This window comes from Pimephales promelas, chromosome 20 (genome assembly GCF_988280905.1).
Source record: "Pimephales promelas chromosome 20, fPimPro1.hap1.1, whole genome shotgun sequence".
Taxonomy (NCBI): Eukaryota; Metazoa; Chordata; class Actinopteri; order Cypriniformes; family Leuciscidae; genus Pimephales; species Pimephales promelas.
The window spans coordinates 30,096,478-30,118,861 of record NC_142788.1 but is presented as its reverse complement, the minus strand read 5'-3'; the positions used below and the strand labels follow the sequence as shown (position 1 = coordinate 30,118,861).

General features: G+C 38.1%; 1 protein-coding gene across 1 annotated transcript; it reads right to left on the bottom strand.

Annotated features, from left to right (window-relative positions):
* Positions 1-1,385: 1,385 nt before the first annotated feature.
* On the bottom strand, positions 1,386-2,785 carry LOC148970680 (uncharacterized). Its single transcript, XM_089124750.1, has 3 exons — positions 2,528-2,785; positions 1,733-1,858; positions 1,386-1,602 (listed from the first exon to the last, which is right to left on the bottom strand). The coding sequence occupies exons 1-3, from the start codon at positions 2,571-2,573 to the stop codon at positions 1,460-1,462; spliced, it is 315 nt and encodes a 104-aa protein (XP_088980876.1). The 5' UTR covers positions 2,574-2,785; the 3' UTR covers positions 1,386-1,459.
* Positions 2,786-22,384: the final 19,599 nt, after the last annotated feature.

The window sequence follows — 22,384 nt, the reverse complement described above, 5'->3', positions numbered from 1 at the left end:
TTATATAATTATAAATAGTAGACAAAAAAGCCACTAAAGTGAATAGGAAAAAAGGAAGAAAAAAAGTTTCTGAATATCAAGAGAGAGAGAGGGAGAGAAAGAGAGAGAGAAAGGACAGTCGCTTTTTTCAGTATAAAAAACATAAATATTACATTTTGAGAACAACGTAAAGGACTTTAAAGCTTTGACATTGCTGGAAGAAGAGATAGCTGCCCAAATAGCATCGCAGGTTTTTGCAATAAAAAACAAAAAGAGGTTTAACAGATGAAAATGTAGGTCTAAATTTGAATACAAAAAAAACTTGACTAGAGTAATAAATAGACTTTTAAGACGATACTTGTCTTTTAGATTCTTGTCAGATATATAAAACCCAAATAAGACATCCTTAAACACCAAAGAAAACTAAATAAAAACGCACGTACAAAACTACCACAGTGAGCTTGAAGAATATTGATAATATTCAGTGACGGCGTTGTTTTGGCCCCGCCCCCAAAATCGTCACATTTTATGATACCGTAATAACTCGTGTAAGAGCGTACAATTGGTTTAGAAATCTTGCATTGTTCGAAATAAATAAATAAATAGAGATTCACATAAATAATTGTATTCACAAATAAACAATTAAGATCCACAAATAAATGCAAAGAGTTTCACAAAAAATATATATAAAATTAGATTTGCAAATAAAAAAAAGTGTACAAATGTTTTATGTCACAAACACAATTCTGCCTGGCATTCATTTTTGCATTTGTGGATTTTGAAACATTTCTAACTCAAGACGTGCAGACACATCCACATTTACAGTAAGTGAAACTCCGCCCACTGTCAAATTAAGCCAATCAGATAACAGCCATCTGCGCTGACCAATCACAGCATGCTCTGTATTACGATTCTTTACATTCATTTGTGAATCTCAATCTATTTATTTGGAATAATTCAACAATTCTAACGCCGTTGCACACTGTCTCAAAGAAGAGAATAAATAGATATTCTGTTTAAAAATATAAATGAACATATTTACTTGTATAATATTTACATATAATATAATTAATATAATTAAAATTTACATATTATATGTCTCCCTGAGATTTTAAGGTCATAAAGGTTATTTTAATAATTTAACAACACATTTGCATGTTTGGGGTTCTGATGGTCATAAAATGGAGGTAAAAAAAGTAAGTGTAGTAAAAAAAGTAACCATCTTTTTAAGTAAGTGCTTTATTTTTTGTTAAATTATGGTTATAATTTAAAATTATTTTTTTTAATTTTACATTTTAATTAATACATTTAACAAATGAAATCTAATGTTTTTAGATTGGGAAACCCAGATCTGAACAGTGAAACAGGCATGGAAATATTAAAAATGAATTAAATCTTCTTTTTATAATCATTCTTTTAATGAGTGATGATCACAGAAACCATCATCAATAAAAATGTGAATTTGTAGCAAATTGTCCTGCTACTCTTCATCATCATCTTTATCATCATCTTCATCATCATCGCTCACACACTCTTCCTCGTGTGTGAGTGACCATGGCCGCACTGAACTATGGGCCGGTTCTGCTCGGGTCTCCTCTACAGAGAGAGGAACATTATCCATTTCTACAAAAGATGAACATCAACTTAAACACACTCTATTATTTCAGTGCAGATCTTCATTCAGAAACAAATGACTCTAAACTCATGTTTTGAGCACGAGTGTGTTAATATAATTAATAAAGAATAATCATACCCTCAGAGGAACAAACAGAAGTCGTCATGATCTTCCAGAGAGCAGACAGGCAGCAGGACACTGATGAACACACACACCAGCCGCAAGAGTCTGGGCAGGGACAGATACAGGAACAGATGCGGTCTCCTACAGACACCGAATATCAGATACACTGTGACAGTGGCGCCATCTAGAGGCTGATATCGTTAAAATGTCAGGGAGGAACAGTGAGAAAGTCCCTGACTGTGAAGAGGAGGAAACGGTGTTTGCGGTCTGGATGTTGGTGAATGAAAGGATGTAGTTGAATGAAAGCGTGTGGCGAATGGCTGGAAAGCTACTATTTGCTTGAGACTTGACTTTCCAATGCGAATTATTAAATGTAACATAACAATACAGCTGAGCTTTTATTAATCCTTTAGGCTACTTAATAAAATACAAATGTTCTAGTAGAGATATTGATATTAACATGCACTAAGATTAATGTAGAAGTCATCATCGTTAAATAGTTAAACGTTTGTTAACTAATAGCCTAAATCTTATTGTAATGTGTTGCCAAAAACTCCACACAAATCTGTCACTCAGCATTGATTGTTATTAAACAACAAATCTACACACAACACACTCGTCGTTATTGTGCTGTTTTAAATAAATTAAAAAAGGGTTGTTAAACAGTTCATGTTTTACAGTTATAATTAATATTCACAATTATCTAAATATATTTAGCACAGAATAAGCGTATAGCCTACTTTAAACTTTGCTCTTCTTAATTTACAAATTGCCATTTTTATAAAAGTTTAAATAAATGAAATAACTCACTTGTTGAGGACTTCTGCATGATAAATGACGGGAGTTTGTTCATCATGAGGATCTGATGTGTTGTGGCCAGAAATGTTTTGTGCAGCGTTTTGCGGGGTCAGGTAATCCCCGCCTCTAGTGCCCACAGTCGCGCAAACTGATTCGTAGAAACACGAATGACAACCATGTGTCAATCATGCCTTTCCTCACTGTACGTAAAAGGGTGCAAGTTTCTGAACTGGAGCCGAAGCAACTTTCACCAAGTTGGTGAAATCCAGACACCAACTACACGCGTATTGGTTTACGCCCCTGACAGTTTCACGCCCCGGTTGTTCCTGGTGCGTCCAGTAGGGGGAGACTACATCCATTTCACAAGATGTAAACAACACTGGTCCAGAAGCACTTCCTGTTTCAGTTTTTTAACACTACATAATTGCTGGGATAAAATACAACCAACAGAACATTTAAAACTGAATCAAAAAGTTAAACAAACACCTTTAAGATGTTTTCATTACATGTGAAATAAAGAAAACAGTTACAAACTGAAACAGGAAGTGCTTCTGGACCAGTGTTGTTTACATCTTGTGAAATATCATTACAGACCTATAGCATCAGACCTTCTAGAAGGGACACGAATTGAGGTATTTTAAATAATTTGCTAAAGTTATTGTTGTTGATTGTATTGTAATGATGCAATATTTATTATTTATAAACGATTTGCTAAGATTCGATATATCAATTCAAAAGATGGATCTATAATTTAATAAAGTCTCTATTATTTCGAGAGACAATAAAAGTTGCCTACTTAACGGTCAGGTTGATGTTCTGTCTGGCTCAAACTTAGCAAACTTAAGCACATTGGTTTAAAAGCTGCCCTAGTCTTCTCTTTACCTGCTCTGTCTCACTCACTTTTAAAATTCATTCAATTTTTATTTTTATCTTGTCTGTCTTACTTGCGTGACATGGCATCTTCTGGTGAGACCCAGTTTACTCCTTGCATTTAAACATACCCTACTCCACATGGTTTCTGGAGCAACATTACAGTGGATATTGGAAATGTGTTAATTGCAGGTTATGATGTGTACACAAACACATTTATAATAGGCATGTATGTATGTATGTATTTGAATGCAAATCTCTCTAAGTAAAGTTTCGAACTGCACACTCACTCTAATACTTTCTCATTATGCATTATAAAGCCAACATTAAAAACTTTGGTCCGATATGGTTTAAATGTAGATTTTGGTTTAAGTTGTTTCATGAGATGATCTTATTTTCAAATGTATAACATACAGTTTTCTTAAAATAGCTTAGGCCTACTGATCTGGACTAAAATGTATTTGCACTTAATGAGTGTTTTATCATAGATCTTTTTAACTTGTATCTCATTAAGGTGTGTGTGTTTGCTTCAGCTATTTAAGAAATTTTAAATCTGTATCTCTAAACTTTCATAAACACCCATCTTTTGAACCCCCCAAAATGTTCAACCATGAAATCCTGCCATTATTTTATAACCATTGTTTCTACCACTATTCAACTTTAGCTTCTTTTATATTTATTTTTAATCAGTCAGCGGGAGCACTTTGACATGAGGATAAAAAAAAAAACAACTAAGAAGAGAGGCAAGCCATTGGAGACTCAACTAGGAGTCATCCTATACATGGTGTAAATAAATAACCTTTTTTTGTGAACAAAAATATTGTCTCTTTCTTTTAAATGGCCCTTGGAATTTTAGAAAAGGGTTAAATTGTGTTTGTCTTCATTAAATCTTATGTAGGACACTGTTCTGTAGCTGTATTACACACACAGTACTGAATGTCTAAAGGGCTAAATGGTTAAATGTAACTTTATATAATTCACAACAACATAAATCAGTCAGTTTCATGTATATAAAAACAGTTTAAAACAATCAATTCTATGGTAGGTCAAATATCATTACTTTGTCCATCTGATCCAACTATGTATTCATATTTTTTTAAATTTACAAAAAAAAATCTTCTGTAGACTGAGTGAAGAGTGAAACCCAACTGAACATCTGGATGTTTTAATCCTTAGTGCAGATAACTTCACTGTCTAACGTTTATTTAAATAAACAATTACCTAAAAATGAGTAAAAGTCGGGACGGTTATTAAAGGGATAGTTCACTTTGAAATTAATTTGTGATTTGTTTAGCTTACCTCAAGGGTATCCAAGATGTTGGTGTCTTTGTTTCCACAGTAGTTTCAATTTTGATAAAACCGTTCTTGTCTGTCAGCAAAGAGTAAAGAAGAACAAGAGGCGAAACTCTGCTTTTTTGGTAACAGCCACTAGATGGCGCTTCGGTAGCGCGGCCGCCATATCGGGGTGAAAATTCCAACTGGAGTTACTGGACAACAGCACAGATAACAGTTATTTGAGGTAGTTTTTTTCTTGCATTAGTGAGTATTTCCATTGTATGTAACTTTACACTTTTACTACTATTATTAGGTACCAACTCCACTTGGCCTGAAATATATTTTGGACGTTTTAATCCCCTGGATCATGCTACAAACATGATAATCATTAATGCGCTGTGTCCGTTATCCTATAACTAATTGCCACTGTTTACATAGTCTTGCTTTAACGGTTATTAATATAAGATAGTACTGCAAAAAAAAAAAAAAAACTGTTTACTGTAAAGCTATTCTATTGCTGTTATATATTTATTGTCAAACATTTACATTTTAGTACAACATTTATTTGCTGAATTAATTTATTTCATTGATAACTTGTTATGTGTACCTCCCGGGAAACGGTGTAATGGTATAACTTTATGAACTGATATCACTCTATTCTTACCTATCACACTTAATGTGGAGAGTAATATAATGAATTAAATCCTTGAACTTCCCTGCCTCAAGTTATGTGGGGGTAAAAGCCCGGTTAAGTAGCAACTTCTTTTTAACTGCTATAAAGTTAACTGTTGTGAGTTAAAATAATCACCTAGCCTTATTTCAACCTAAAAATGATCTCTGCACTGGACTAAATATATGTATAGCCTATATGACTGCCGAGTCGCTTTCACTCCAAAATGGCGGAAGCGTAGGGCTGCTGCTGGGCGCTGGTGTTGCAATGGAACGTTCTATGGCTTTCACTTCTTGTCAATATACGTTCTTTGCTGTCAGTCATATAATGCAGGTCTATGGTCACCACCTCAAAGAGCATGCACAGAGAAGACCAAATTAAACATGATTTAATGACTCGTAAATGTAAGTACACATTGATGGCCTAAGACGAGCGGTTTGTGTGAATAAACGAACAGTATTCATATCGTTTTTACCTCGTGTAACCACGGCCACGTCCAACTGATCTGAATCAGTTGTCCAATATCCAACAATAACCCAACATTTGGGTTTGTCCATATTTGACCCAAATTTGGGTTGAAACAACACAGCATGTTTTAGAGTGCACACACACGCACACACACACACACACACACACACACACACACACACACAGTTGTTTCAGTGGATGAAAACAGGAAAAAAATCGAGTAAAGGAGTAAAAGCGGTGAAAGAAGCTTGTTTCAGTGGTTATGTGGTTTCAGAATGACTCAGCATCACTCAGTGCTCACTGCAAGCACCTCATGCAACATTATTAAGTGCTCATAATGATATCAACAAACCTCAAACAGTAAGTATGAAACCTAAATGTGCTTATTCTGCTGATCAGTGCATGAAATCACCGCACAACCACCTTTCCTTATCATTGGACTATACTCGCCCACATGTGAACACGAATATTCATGCAAGCTGTTAATTATAGATTACTATTAAATAGACTTTTCAGTTTGCACGTTTACGTAGGCCTACTTAAATGTGAACTTAAGCTAAAATTTAACTTAATACACACCGAAGAACTAAGTTTCTAGTACATTTATATAGTCATAATTCCATATTGAAATGTGGCTTCACTTTTGAGGATGAGGTTTGCTGGCAGGACTGGACGCAGGACATACACAAACCATGACAAAAACGCAATCATTGATCTCTATCTAGTGGTGGAATGAAAAGAAAACACAGAACGAGTCATTGATTTAATCATTTTAGTGAATGGATTCAACATATTTGAATAACTGGAATAATCAGCTTTTATAGAAAAATAGGAATAGTGGATGTAAGAAAGTATTTACAATTCATGGGGAGAAGAGTCAAAGAGACTTAGTGAATACTAATTAGTGAAAAGACTAAATTGCTGATCAGTTTATTCAGGGATTTTAATGTTGCCTCATTGACAGATGATAGCAAACTCATGGAAATTAATAAAAAACTTAAAAAGTTTTCTAGAGAGTTTTCTCTAGGTCAGACAGTAACATAAACACCAACACCAATTCTTTCAGTTAGCTTGAATTTATTATCATGCTGGATTTTTGTTAAAAGCAGCATTGCTTATCATTCACCAAAACATCTTGAAAATAAATTAACGAAGAAAACAAACAGAAAAAAGATTAGAAGCAAGATCTTCAGGGGTGAGCTAATGCCAAAATAATAAACCAAACAGAACTAACTTTCCCCAAAGAAACTACCTTACCTATGAATTAAAAGAAAAGAAAAGAAAACATACAATGGGATACCCTACCTCCTTAACTAACAATAAACAGGAGAAAAACAACGGCCTTTCGGCCTACAAAAGAAACATGGCACTCACCCCCTACGGCTTCTCAAATAATCAGACACATACAGATGAGTTCATCAACACTGGCGTTTTGATACAAATCACTCAGGATCAATAACCATACAAGAGCCCATTATCCACATGATTGGGCTACATTTTCACAGAGCAAACACACAGTACAACCCCAGTTGCAAACAATGGCAGAGCGCCCCCTCTAGTGGTATTCCAGGGAATTTATGGTCCGGGCCTCTCCTCTGATCCAATCACCATCAGCGTGTTGTTAGATCCAGGACCAATCCTAAAGGAGAGGGAGACAGCAGCAACGACAGCAGAACCAACATCGCTGCATTACATCACAACCGTAACACCCCCACCCTTAAAATTACAAATAATTATTTGTAAACACCAAAACTATTCCTAATTCCCCAGCTTAGCAGGGCGCACGTGACAAGGCATCAGCAAGTATATTTTCACACCCCTTTTTGTGCCGAATTTCCAAGTTAAAGCCCTGTATCAGCAAAGACCAGCGCATCAATCTTTGATTCGAATTTGCCATTCGAAAAAGAAAAACCAGGGGATTATGGTCGGTATACACCAGGATAGGAACATTACATGCATCAAGATAAATTTCGAAATGTTGAAGTGCAAGCAACAGCGCAAGAGCCTCTTTCTCAATTGTGCTATAATGTTGCTGTGATTTCGTAAATTTCTTTGAGAAATAACATACCGGGTGATCAATTCCCGCAGCATCCTCCTGAATAAGGACTGCGCCTGCTCCCACGTCACTCGCATCCACTTCCAATTTAAATGGTTGTGAAAAATCTGGAGCTGATAGAACTGGGGCACTACAGAGCAGCGTTTTAACCGCTTCAAAAGCTGACTGACACTCAGAAGTCCACTCAAAAACTCTAGATGGACTCAGTAAGTTGGTAAGGGGTGATGCAACTTCAGCAAAGTTCTTACAAAAAGCACGGTAATACCCGATCATTCCCAAGAAACGACGCAACTCTCGTTTCGTTTTAGGTGCTGGGAAGTCACTAATACACTCCACTTTTGTATTAACAGGACACACTTGCCCCTGACCCACACATTTCCCAAGGTAAGTCACAACAGCTTTACCGAACTCACATTTAGCAAGATTCAATGTAAGCGATGCATCACTTAGTCGCTGAAAAACTGAATACAGAGTTGTTACATGCTGCTCCCAGTCAGATGAATAAACGACAATGTCATCCAGGTACGCCTCACAGTTTCTTAACCCAGCCAGCACTATCCTCATCAGGCGTTGGAAAGTGGCGGGCGCATTTCGCATCCCAAAAGCCATCCTTTTGTATTGTAGGAAGTGATCAGGTGTAACAAAGGCAGAGATTTCTGAAGCTCTGGCAGTCAAAGGCACCTGCCAGTAACCTTTTAACAGGTCAAGCTTAGTCACAAACTTTGCAGCGCCAACCCTATCAACACAATCATCCATCCTTGGTAAAGGATATGAATCAGGTTTTGTGATGGAATTTACCTTACGGTAATCTGTGCAGAATCTAAATTTCCCATCTGTTTTGGGCACCAACAGACAGGGTGAGCTCCATGAACTGGAACTTGGCACAGCAAAACCATGTTCTAACAAATATGCAATCTCTTCTTGCATTATTTCTCTCTTGATGGGGTTTACACGGTAAGAATTTTGCTTGATAGGAAAGCAATCACCCACATCAATATCATGTTCCAACACTGTGGTTTGACTAGGCACATCCGAAAAAAGAGCAGGGAACTTCTTAATGAGTGTCACAATGTCATCTTGACAAGCTTCACTCAAGTAACACAGATGGGACTTTAAATCCACTAAAAGTTTTGAATTGTCCAGCCGAGCACACGACACCTCTCGCATCCTAAGCCCATCCTCCTCAGGACAGTATACAGCTGCCATAGCAGCAGGGATGGAATCAGTGTTTTTATTTTTCACACTCTGAGCTACATCTTCCTGAGCTACACCCCTCATTACATAGGCTTTAAGCATATTAATATGACACACTCGGGTCTTTCGTTTTCTGTCAGGAGTATTAATAACATAATCGGTGTCACTTAATTTCTGCTTGATGGTGTAGGGACCCGAGAACTTTGCCTGTAATGGCGACCCTGGAAGAGGAAGAAAAACAAGCACCAAATCATCCTCCTGAAAACTTCGATGAACACTCTTTTTATCGAAGCGGGTCTTCATTTTAATCTGAGAGCGGCCCAACTCTGAAAGCGCCACCTCACGAGCTCGGTGTAGGCGTTCTCTGAACAAAGTCACATACTCAAGTACACTAGTTCGGGGAATTGTCTCTGCCAACAACTGTTCACGAAACAGTTTCAACGGACCCCTTACAGTGTGCCCAAACACCAATTCGGCAGGACTAAAACCCAAGGATTCCTGAACGGTCTCTCGTACCGCAAACATGACCAAAGGAACGCCCTCATCCCAATCCTTCCCAGTTTCAAAACAGTACGTACGCAACATACTTTTCAGTGTTTGATGAAAGCGTTCGAGGGCGCCCTGTGACTCTGGATGGTAAGCGCTAGAGAGTTTATGCTTCACTGACAAGGAGTCCAGAACCTGAGAAAACAGCTTGGAGGTGAAATTTGTACCTTGATCTGACTGTATCACTCTAGGAATACCAAATGTAGAGAAAAATTTGACCAGCTCCTTAGTCACACTTTTAGCTCTAATGGTACGCATAGGAATCGCCTCAGGATACCGAGTAGCCGCACACATTAGAGTAAGCAAATACTGATATCCAGACCTGGTCTTGGGCAACGGACCGACGCAATCAATAATAATTCTCTCAAATGGCTCCGACACAATTGGGATTGGATGAAGGGGTGCCTTAGGAATTCCCTGATTAGGTTTCCCAGCTAGCTGGCACACATGACACGACCGGCAGTACTCTGAAACCGTTTTCTTCATGCCAGGCCAGTAAAAATAGTGAAGGATGCGACTAAAAGTCTTATTTACACCTAGGTGGCCAGAGAGAGCATGATCATGAGCTAAACACAAAATCTGTTCACGATACTTATCCGGAACCACTACCTGAAACACAGTCTTCCAGCTCAGATCCTTCTCCGAGGGAGACCACTTGCGCATAAGCACTCCATCCTGCCAAACATACGCCACATCCTTGTCTGCTCCTTCATCCATTTGTACAGCCTCAGTGAGACATTTGACTAGTGATGGGTCAGCTTTCTGTGCAGCCACCAGCTGTTCTTTGCCAGTTCCACACATAGACTCAAACTGGACTGCAACCTCCTGGTCAAAATCACACACATTAGGGAGAACATCCTGCACACATTCCCTTCGGTCAACTTTATCAGCAATAAATGTTTCAGACACATCTAAAACATCATCAAACTTCCTAGCCTGAGCACGGGTTACCGCACAGGCAGTAAAAACAGAAGGAAACTGTTGGCCCATGTCAACCTGCTCACAAAGCCCAACCACCTCTGGCTTGTCCACAACAATGGGCTGAGGAAACACTTTACCACCAGCAATATCGTTGCCTAATATTAGACCTACTCCTTCTATCGGGAGCTGAGCACGCACTCCCAAACATACAACTCCCGTGAACAAATCCGATTGGAGGTAAACGGAGTGCAAAGGAACTTTAACACAGCCGAGCTCAATGCCACGGATTAACACGCTGGATCCGCAGTATGACTGCTCTGAGAAATCTAGTGCGCTTTCCACAATAAAAGATTGAACAGAACCAGTATCTCGCAAGATCGTAATCGACTTCAAATTTCCCTGCTCACCTAAAAGAGATACTGAACCATTCATAATAAATGGGCAGTATAAATTTGTATGCGGATTAATAGCATTTAACGTAGAGGGAGCAGTATGCACAAGCGCAACTCCCTTTGGTTTCTCAGGGGGTTTATTCTGATTCCAGCGCTTACAATCTGCAATCAAATGACCTGGCTCGCGACAGAAAAAACACACACGCGTCTCTCCCTCACGAGCCACATTTGTATTACGAAACCCATTCGAGGCTGTCTCTCTATTTTCTCGTTTTCCTTTACCCCTAAAAAAAAACCTTGAGCTGTCTCTCACAGAAATTCCAACAGATGAAACATGCTTCTCTCTACTCACAGACGGAGAAAAAACTTTTTTGTGCGTGAGCACAAATTCATCTGCCAAAACAGCTGCATTAGCCACAGACGAAACCTTCTGTTCATTCAGATACACAACGATATCCTCCGAAACACAACCTTTAAAGTCCTCTAGCAACAAGAGTTCACGTAATTGCTCCAATGTTGTAACTCCACTTGCTGCACACCATTTGTCAAACAAAACAGTTTTCTCACGAGCAAACTCGCCAAATGTTTAACTGGTAATTTTCTGATGGTTTCTGAATTTCTGGCGATAAGCTTCAGGTACCAATTCGTATGCCCTCAACACAGAAGCTTTAACGGTGTCATAATTCAAACTTTGCTCAATAGGTAAAGATGTACACACTTCCTGAGCTTTACCCACCAATTTACACTGCAATAACAACGACCACAACTCTTTTGGCCAATGCAACGTAGCTGCTATGCGCTCAAAAGCAACAAAATAAGAGTCTACCTCAGTCTCTCTGAAAGGAGGAACAAGTGAAATGTATTTACTCACATCAAAGCTGGTAGCAGACACACCAACAGAGGGAATACTGGGTAGACTCTGATCATGTGCAGGTGAAATGGGTACTCCCCCTGGCGAATGAGAAGATGGTGGTCTAGATCTGAGCACAGGCACAGGCACATTAGATGGCAATTTGGCTTGAAGTTCCAACTTACGGATCTTAAACTTGCTATCAGCCTCTAACTCCAGAGTTCGAAAATGAAGAAGCTGCGCTTCATAATCCTGTTTTTTTAACTGCAAGTCCAACTCCTTCAATTTAATCGCTAACATAGGATCAAATTGTGAATGACTAGGATCTATGCTAGGAAAAGACAAAATGTCTTTTTCGAGTGCCGCCTCTGCACCCTTCTCAAAATCTCCATCCACAGATTCATCCGGCAAAATTCCAGCCTCCACCAATCTTCTTCTTCTTCTTCTTTGACTGCTTAACGGCGGATGCGGACTTACTTAGCGCACTACCGCCACCCTCCATATATGTTGTGCTTGATGATCACTATAACAAAAAAAAAAAAAAAAAAAAAAAAAAAAAAAAAAACCTACACTCGCTCAATGATCCTAGTGTTCTTTAAAAATTCAAACACATATTTTATTATTCTATGGTCGGAAGCTTTAGACATAATATCTCTAAATATAAACCTTTCCCCACTACTCTCTATTTTCCTTTTCATTAAAATCCTTTCTCTCTTAAATTTCTTACACATCATAAAAACATGTTCCACTGTTTCTGGCATATTACATATCTCACAATTTCCTGACTCATGCTTTCCTATTAGCTGTAATGTTTTGTTTAGTCCAGTGTGCCCTATTCTCATTCTTGTAAAAATTTGTTCTTCTCTTCGACATCTTACAACCAGACGACCTTGACCAACCTCAGGATTTATCATGTAAAAACCCCTCCCTTTATCTCCCCTATCCCATTTATCTTGCCACAGCTTTTTAACATGTTTTTTTATTATTGACTTAGCTTCTGACCTTGATAATTTACATATAATAGACACATTTGTCGCTTTCAAAGCCTGTTTAGCAAACTTGTCTGCCATCTCATTTCCAACCATACCTACATGGGCCGGAACCCAAACAAACTTTACATGCGTCCCCCCATTTTGAATACTATGAAGCAAAGTCAATATCTCACACACAATATCATGCCTCTCACTCGAATTACCTAATTTAAAATTTTCTAAAGCTGACAACGAATCTGAACACACAACTACTCTCAGTGGTTTAATTTGTTCTACCCACTGCAACGCCATCACAATTGCTATTAGTTCTGCTGAGTACACTGACAAATGATCTGAAACTCTTGCATGAAAATGAATATCAAACTCTGGTATCACATATGCAATTGCCACTTTTCCTGTTTCTGGTTGTTTTGACCCATCAGTAAAGATCTGCACATATCCATAATAATTATCCACATATCTCATAGCCATTTGACCACTATCCCCCCTATAATTTTTAATATTTTCATGTAAAGTTATATCAACATCTGGAAGCATTATCATCCACGGTGGGTGCGGTGGATAGACTACAGATGGACTAAATTCAAACTTTTCTATATCCGCTTCTTTTATCTTTTCGTGTATATTTGCACTAAATGACTCTCTCTTATTTTTTTCCTGCTCCCATGTTGAAATAAGGACACTTCTAGTTGGATGATCTTCCATATGCCCCTTTAAATTAACATAATATGATAATGACATTTGTAGTCGTCTCAACTCAAAAGGCACTTCACCTACTTCAACCTGAAGAGCTGAAATAGGGGAAGTTCTCATTGCTCCTGAACACAGCCTAAGGGCCAACCCCTGAACAACATCAAGCTTCTTTAATTCAGATTTTGCCGCAGACCCATAAGCTATGCACCCGAAGTCAACAATAGACCTAATTAACCCAACATATAATCTTTTCATTGAAGTCATATCTGCTCCCCAGTCCTTATTGCACAAGCATCTAATTATATTAATGACTTTCTTACATTTGTCAACAACCTTTTCAATATGATTATGCCAGGTAAGTTTAGAATCAAAATACATACCTAAAAATCTCATACAATTTACTCTTTCTAACTCTCTATCATACATTCGAAATTTAAACCTTTCTTCAATTTTTTTAAAAGAGAAAAATACTACCTTAGTTTTCTCAACAGAAAACCTGAATCCCCATTTTCCAGCCCATTCTTCAACCAAGTCAATAGCTTTTTGCAAATGTTTAGCAATGAATTTAACATTTTTACCTCTTTTCCAGAGAGCGCCATCATCTGCAAACAATGATTTGCCTATGCTATAATCAAGTGTATCATATATATCATTTATCATAATAGAGAACAGAATTGGTGAAATAACACTTCCTTGGGGTACCCCATTTTCCACAAATACGCAATCAGATAAACTACTGTTTATCTTCACCTGAATTTGTCGATTGCTTAAAAAGTCCTTAATCCAAAAATACATTTTCCCATCTATTCCAAGCCTTCTAATTTTAATTAACACACCTTCCTTCCAAAGCATATCATATGCTTTTTCCATATCAAAAAATATGGCAGCAACTACTTCTTTGCATACTTGGGCCTTCCTTATATCACTTTCCAATTTAATAACTGGGTCCATTATTGATCTTCCTTTCCTGAAGCCACTTTGAAACGGCGTTATCAAATTCTTAGACTCAACATAAAAGGTCATTCTCTCCACAATCATTCTCTCCATTACTTTACCTAGGTGAGACGATAAAGCAATTGGCCTATAATTAGAAGCCATAGTAGGATCTTTTCCTGGCTTTCTAATTGGGATAATAACAGCCATTTTCCAACTCTTTGGTATTTTCCCTTGCTCCCATACCTTATTAAATAACTCCAATACAGTATTAAGAGCCTCACTACTAAGATGTTTCAACATTGCATAACTTATTCTATCTTTTCCTGTCGCTGTTACCTTCGCCTTGCTTATCGCCTTTTTAAGTTCACTAACTGAAAAACTTGCGTTCATGCTATCACCTCGGTCCTCTACATTTTCTAAAAGATATTGGTACTGTCTTTTTGTTACCGCTCTATTGTGTCTTTCATCATCAGTTAAGTTGAGACTACTATGAACATTGGCTATACTTTTGACCATTAACGATGCTTTATCTTCATCATTCACTGCCATCTTTTCACCATTCTTAAGGACTGGATAACTCCAAGATTGCTGCACCCCACTCATTTTTTTAACAACTCTCCATACATCATTTACAGAGGTTTGTCTTCCTATAGTGTTACAATACTTTATCCAGTAATCCTTTTTTACTTTTCTAATTACTTTCCTCACCTTAGCCTGCTCTCTTTTATATTCTAAATACTTTTGAAAACTTAAACTATTTCTAAAACCTTTAAACGCTTTATTTCTACAGCTTATTGCTTGTGTGCATTCATCTGTCCACCAGGGTACCGATTTCTGCTTCTTACTTCCCGGCCTCGACTCCGCAATCGAAACTTTTGCAGCTTGCACCATAGCTACACTGACATTTTCAGTAAAATCATCCACATCATCTATCACTTCAACTTGACGCACATTCATATCACTTATAAATGTAAACATTATCCAATCAGCTTTACTAAAATTCCATCTTTCAGAAAAACACTGATTCATATTGCAGCTCCTGCTACCCATCCTACACATAATCGGATAGTGGTCACTTCCAATCGTTGACTCACTATACACTTCCCACATTATCTGACCTGCCATAGCCTGAGAAACTAAAGCCAAGTCTAGTACTGATTGCACCCTCACCCCTATACGAGTAGGTGACCCATCATTTAAACACACCAACCCTTTCCTATCCATAAATTCTTCTAAAACCAAGCCATTATAATCAGTTTTATCCCCTCCCCACAGGGAACTATGTGCGTTAAAATCTCCTAACCATATTATTTTTCCACCTCCTTGCCCTTCAACCAACTCTAGTGTATCAATATCAAGTCTTTTACAAGGATTATAAAAATTTATAATATTTAAACTACCATTATCACACCAAACCTCAGTAACTAAATATTCCAATCCTACACCTTTACCTAAAACTCTGTAGGGAACCCCCACCTTAATAAAAGTAGCACATCCACCCCCACTACTATCTTTCCTATCATTTCGCTCGCATACATACCCATTTAAAACAAAATTCAGATGAGGTTTCAACCATGTCTCAACAATGCAAATAATCTCAGGTTTAATCTCTAACTCAGAAATAAACCTCTTGAACTCTTGTCCATTTGCCACTAGACTTCTAGCATTCCACTGCAAAAAATAAATGTTTTTTTTTTTTTCTTTCTTTTTAAACTTTTTTTTTTTTTTTCCCCTTTTCTTACTTTTTTTTTCCTTTTTTTCTTTCCTTTCCCTTTCTTCCTTTCTATGACAACGACTGTGACAGGAACGCTGGCTTCTCAGATTTATCTCTGTTCTGAAGTTCTTCATAAATACTCTCCCACGTAATATCTTTGATACCCAGATATCTGTTGGCACTTTTAACCACAATGGCTGTCTTCTCAGACCTGTGTTTTGCCTGCGATGTACAGTTTATAACTTCCGCAATAAAGCACAGAAATTCTTTCTTTTTAACAACCATGGTTTCCTCATCAAGGACTGAGATTTTCCCAGCTCTTGATGCCTGTTTCCCTAAATTTGATTCAGCTTGAACTCTCTTAACTGCCTCAGCATAAGACAACTTTCCTTCAATCCTAACATGTTGGGTTTCAACTGCTCTCTTCCTAGCTTCACAGTCCCTGTACCCAACACTATGTGCTCCCCCACAGTTGACACATTTCTCTGGCACCCCAGTTCCACATGCACCATAGTCATGGTCTCCCCCACAGCGCCCACATGTTTGCGTGCCTTTGCAGTAAGCAGCTATGTGACCATACTTCTGGCACTTAAAACACCGCAACGGAGGGGGCACATACATCCTTACATTGTAGTTCAGATATCCAACAGTGACATATTTAGGTAGCTTTTCCCCTTGAAATTCTACCAATACTGATAGACTATCAACCTTCTCTCCAGACCTCCATGTTTTGAGCCTCTTCAGGTTAATCACATGTCCTCCCTCAATACTATCCTTCAACTTTCCCATTTCCTCATTTATGGGAATACCATAGATAACTCCCCTGCACACCTCTCCAGCCACCATTCTTTTCTTCATCTCCAAAACTTCTTTTTTGCAAACACTCTTCAATTTTAATGCTTTCATCTGCTGGCCTTCGTCTTTACACACTATCATCAAATCACCATCAGAATGCACTCTAGCTCTAATTATCTCACCCACCCTCTCACGCAAAAATTTAGTGAGAGCAAAAGGCACTACTGATTTAATATCATGACCCTCTTTGAACTTTACCAGCACTTTCACTCCTTCCTGGTTCATTTTCCGCCTCACCACTCGTTCACTCGAGTCTTCTGACTCGCTGCCACTACTTAGCCCTCTCTTCTTTTGAGAATTATTCTCACTACGTTCGCCCTCTTCCATACTATCCTTACTACGCTTAACCTTCACTCCAAAAAGATTTTAATCCGAGAAAGAAATAAAAGATAAATTCAGTTTCTGTACTGTGATCGTGATCGTTCAAGCTCAATCGCGCCCGAAATGCACATCTGTTGATTCTTTCCCACAGCGATCTGAAGAGAGGATCCGATCTGCTAATCGCCTCCACCAATCTGCTGTACAATTCCTCTTTAACAACTTTCTTTTGCCCCTCCCTAGGAACAACAATATTAAAGAAATCTGCAATTAGCAATCAGCTTTACGACATTTATTAAATTCCTCCGTGGTAGGAGACAACGTAAACAATGTTAAATCAAATTCCATGTTTACACTCCTCAAATTCGTCCCACACCAAAGGAAAATTACCAGACAACAAACACGTGTGACACTAATATCAATTACTCTCATTGATATGCAACGGACGAGCCCCCAATTTATGTTACGGCCTGGTCTAGGTCAGACAGTAACATAAACACCAACACCAATTCTTTCAGTTAGCTTGAATTTATTATCATGCTGGATTTTTGTTAAAAGCAGCATTGCTTATCATTCACCAAAACAACATCTTGAAAATAAATTAACGAAGAAAACAAACAGAAAAAAGATTAGAAGCAAGATCTTCAGGGGTGAGCTAATGCCAAAATAATAAACCAAACAGAACTAACTTTCCCCAAAGAAACTACCTTACCTATGAATTAAAAGAAAAGAAAAGAAAACATACAATGGGATACCCTACCTCCTTAACTAACAATAAACAGGAGAAAAACAACGGCCTTTCGGCCTACAAAAGAAACATGGCACTCACCCCCTACGGCTTCTCAAATAATCAGACACATACAGATGAGTTCATCAACACTGGCGTTTTGATACAAATCACTCAGGATCAATAACCATACAAGAGCCCATTATCCACATGATTGGGCTACATTTTCACAGAGCAAACACACAGTACAACCCCAGTTGCAAACAATGGCAGAGCGCCCCCTCTAGTGGTATTCCAGGGAATTTATGGTCCGGGCCTCTCCTCTGATCCAATCACCATCAGCGTGTTGTTAGATCCAGGACCAATCCTAAAGGAGAGGGAGACAGCAGCAACGACAGCAGAACCAACATCGCTGCATTACATCACAACCGTAACACATAATTTCTAGAGAAAATGCAATTTTATTTTTGTAAAATATAAGCTTCAAAATATTAGTAAACAACCAAAAAAGTGAAAATTACTTTTTTCAAATGTGAAGTTGAATTGAATAATGAAGAGTCTATAGGTAGGTAAATACCGTATATTTTCATAAAATAACTAAAATCTCTTCATAAAGAATCTCATCTCATTCACAGACAGCATGAACAGCATTATTAATAATGCACACATAAAAACACTTAAAATCTCTAGTTTGACTCTACAAGAAACTAAACTTTTTTTTAAAAAAGACACAGTTCATATTATGAATATTGTGCTGAAGAAAAAAATAAATCTGACATTATTTTAATTTTTAATACTTAAAATTTTAATAAAGTGCTTTATTTAGAAATTTAGTGATTTTAGACATTTTAGTGATTATTTTAACTTAATTATTTCATTTAATGAAAAGCAAATTTGGGAAACCCAGATAAAAAAACAGTGAAATTTTGAGGCATGAACATTTAGAATATTTTTGTAATCATCATTAAATGAGTGATCACATAAACTATTTTATACAAAGTCAAGAAAATATGAATTTCTAGTTCATTCTTCTGCCTCTCGACCCTCAAAGCTGCTACTCCTCTTCATCATCATCATCATCATCATCGCTCACTCACACTCTTGTGAGTGACCATGGCCGCACTGAACTCTGGGCCGGTTCTGCTCGGTTCTCCTCTACAGAGTAAGGAACATTACCCATTTCTACAAAAGATGAACAGTGCAGATCTTCATTCAGAAACAAATGACACTAAACTCATGTTTTGAGCGCGAGTGTGTTAATATAATTATAATAAAGAATAATCATACCCTCAGAGGAACAAACAGAAGTCCTCATTAATAATGCACACATAAAAACACTTAAAATCTCTAGTTTGACTCTACAAGAAACTAAACTTTTTTTTAAAAAAGACACAGTTCATATTATGAATATTGTGCTGAAGAAAAAAATAAATCTGACATTATTTTAATTTTTAATACTTAAAATTTTAATAAAGTGCTTTATTTAGAAATTTAGTGATTTTAGACATTTTAGTGATTATTTTAACTTAATTATTTCATTTAATGAAAAGCAAATTTGGGAAACCCAGATAAAAAAACAGTGAAATTTTGAGGCATGAACATTTAGAATATTTTTGTAATCATCATTAAATGAGTGATCACATAAACTATTTTATACAAAGTCAAGAAAATATGAATTTCTAGTTCATTCTTCTGCCTCTCGACCCTCAAAGCTGCTACTCCTCTTCATCATCATCATCATCATCATCGCTCACTCACACTCTTGTGAGTGACCATGGCCGCACTGAACTCTGGGCCGGTTCTGCTCGGTTCTCCTCTACAGAGTAAGGAACATTACCCATTTGTATGAGCCATATTCACTTTGTATTTGTCAATTTTGTGCTGTGCCACTAGGGGGCTGTATGTGCTTTGTGGCACAGCTGATCTCGGGTCAGCCCGTGTAAGTCTTTTAATTTGGAGGTAACTCAGACACAGGTGTCGCTGATTGAGAAGCAAACAGTTTTCGACTGTGCCCATGGTCTTGCGCTTGGGGTAAATGATACGGTGTGTTGTATGTTATATTATGAGTTAAGATATTGCCGCTGTATGATATGCAGGAAAATAAATTGCTAGATAATAATAACATTAATGAACGCTCTCCGTCTTTATTTTACGTGTAAGATCACACGCACATGTCTAAACTTAAATCCACGAAATCAGCAACCAGTACTAGACTTTGTTTAGGACTTAGTCAGTACAATAGGTCGAAAACTGCTTCGATTTGGATAATCGTTCGTGAGGACGCGGCCGGACCAGCCATAAAGTGGATTTTACTGTGTTCGTTTGGAAATCACGGATGTGAGGAGGGCAAATGTTTGGAGTTGCCGATTGCTGAAAGGAGCTGTACCGGAGCGAGCTGCTGGGTCAACGGATTATCAGCATCTTTACATCGGGACACCATTCATCAAGCCGGCCAACGCTCGATTGGGGTATGTGGTAAACAGCGCTGATATTATGAATGGCCATGGTAATTTGTGTGCACACATTCACGTAAAACCAATGCATTGGTGGTAATTCGCAACCGTCTAAAAATAACTTTACGCGTCTAGACGAGTTGTTGCGCAACACAAAACTATTCTGCGAACTTATTGATTAATAAGCTAAATCGCTTTGTGTTGTCATTATGGCTGAAAAGGAAAAAGGCCAGCTTGGCCCTGAGACTGAAAAACGTGTGGTTAAATTAACACCCAAAGCTTTGTTGGAAAAAATAAGCACTTTAGAAAAGGAAAGAAAGTGTAAATTTAGCAAATTGTCAATTGCAAAAGAATCTATTACTAAATTGATGGGTGATAAAAGGCATGTCAGTGAGGTTGAACATGAATTTAACATGTACAATAAGTTGTGTGATGAAATTCAGCATGTACATACATCTTTATTGGGTTTATTGCCTGCTGATGAAGCAAAAAAACATGAAATATGGTATCAAGCGAAAATGTTGAGTTTCAATGATTTTTTTGTGGGTACAAATCAATGGTTGTATGACACTAAAGCTTGTTCAGTTACTAAAGTGAATGATGATCATGATGATTTGCCGGTTCAAATTGAAACTCAAAATGTTGATGTTGAAAATGGAAATGAGATTGATGCCAGCAATGGAAGAGGAAATGCTGGTGGAAAGGATGAGGAAGATGATCAGATTCAACCTCAAGACAGCATTTCAAATGTGCAGTCAAGGCACCATGGGTCAAGTAGTGGGTCCTCCAGTAGTAGATCCTCCACTTCTTCAGCCAGACTCAGGGCAAGGGCAGAACAGGCTGCACTCTTGGCTCGAGCTGCTGCCTTAAAGGACAAACATGCATTGGAGGAGCAGGAGCTCATCTTAAGGAGAAAGAAGGAGCAACTTGAGATGGACACTGAGATAGCTGCCACTTCTGCTAAGTTAGCAGTGCTACAGGTCGGTAGTAGCACCCATTCAAGGCAATCTGATGGAATAGCGTCCTATATTAGGAAAGGAGCTAGATCTAAGCTCCCACCCACCCCTCTCAATCCACAGGCCTCAGTATTTGTGCCTCCGCACTCACAGCGATATGCATCTCCACCACTACAAAGCAATGCTTTACCTTTAACCAATCCATCTATCTTGCCAAAGCCAACTGTAACTCAAAGCTTTCCATCCACTCTGGATCAACATAAACCCCTGCCAAGCCAAAATCAGACAGCAGGTATCCACAATTTGCTGCAGCAACAGAATGATATAACAGCTCTTCTTGTTAAAATGCAAACTTTACAAATGCTGCCACGCCGAGAAATTCCAATTTATGATGGAGATCCTCTTAGGTTCAACACATTTATAAAGGCGTTTGAACATTGTGTGGAGGCAAAGACCAGCTGTAAAGGTGACTGTTTGTATTATCTTGAGCAATTTACTAGGGGGCAGCCAAGAGATATTGTGCGCAGCTGCCTTCATATGAATGCAGATAGAGGATTCGCTATTGCCAAAAAATTGCTCAAGGAACACTTTGGAAATGAGTTTAAGATAACAGAAGCATACATGGAGAAAGTCATAGGATGGCCAAGTATCAAAGCTGAGGACCCCAACGCGCTCAAAGCATATGGTCTCTTCCTCCGTGAGTGTTCCAACGCTATGGAGGACCTTCGGTATTTAGAGGAACTTAACATGCCAGCAAACATAAAGATTCTGTGTCAAAAGCTTCCATACAGACTCAGAGACAAGTGGAGAGCAAGGGCATGTGAGATACTGGAGAAAACTGGGCGAAGAGCACAATTCCCAGACATTGTGGAGTTCATCGAGCGCCAGGTCAGAATCACTGCAGATCCAGTCTTTGGTGATATACAAGACAATTTACCTGTTATTAGGGGAGCTACAAAAGTAAACAAGTCACAGGTAAAACC

Bases quoted from the DNA above. Each gene is read 5' to 3' on its own strand.
- LOC148970680 (XM_089124750.1), bottom strand. From the start codon at position 2,573: ATGATGAACAAACTCCCGTCATTTATCATGCAGAAGTCCTCAACAA. The intron at 1,859-2,527 runs GTGAGTTATTTC...CGGTGTCTGTAG, and splicing joins CATGCAGAAGTCCTCAACAA to GAGACCGCATCTGTTCCTGT. The intron at 1,603-1,732 runs GTATGATTATTC...CATCTTTTGTAG, and splicing joins TTCTGTTTGTTCCTCTGAGG to AAATGGATAATGTTCCTCTC.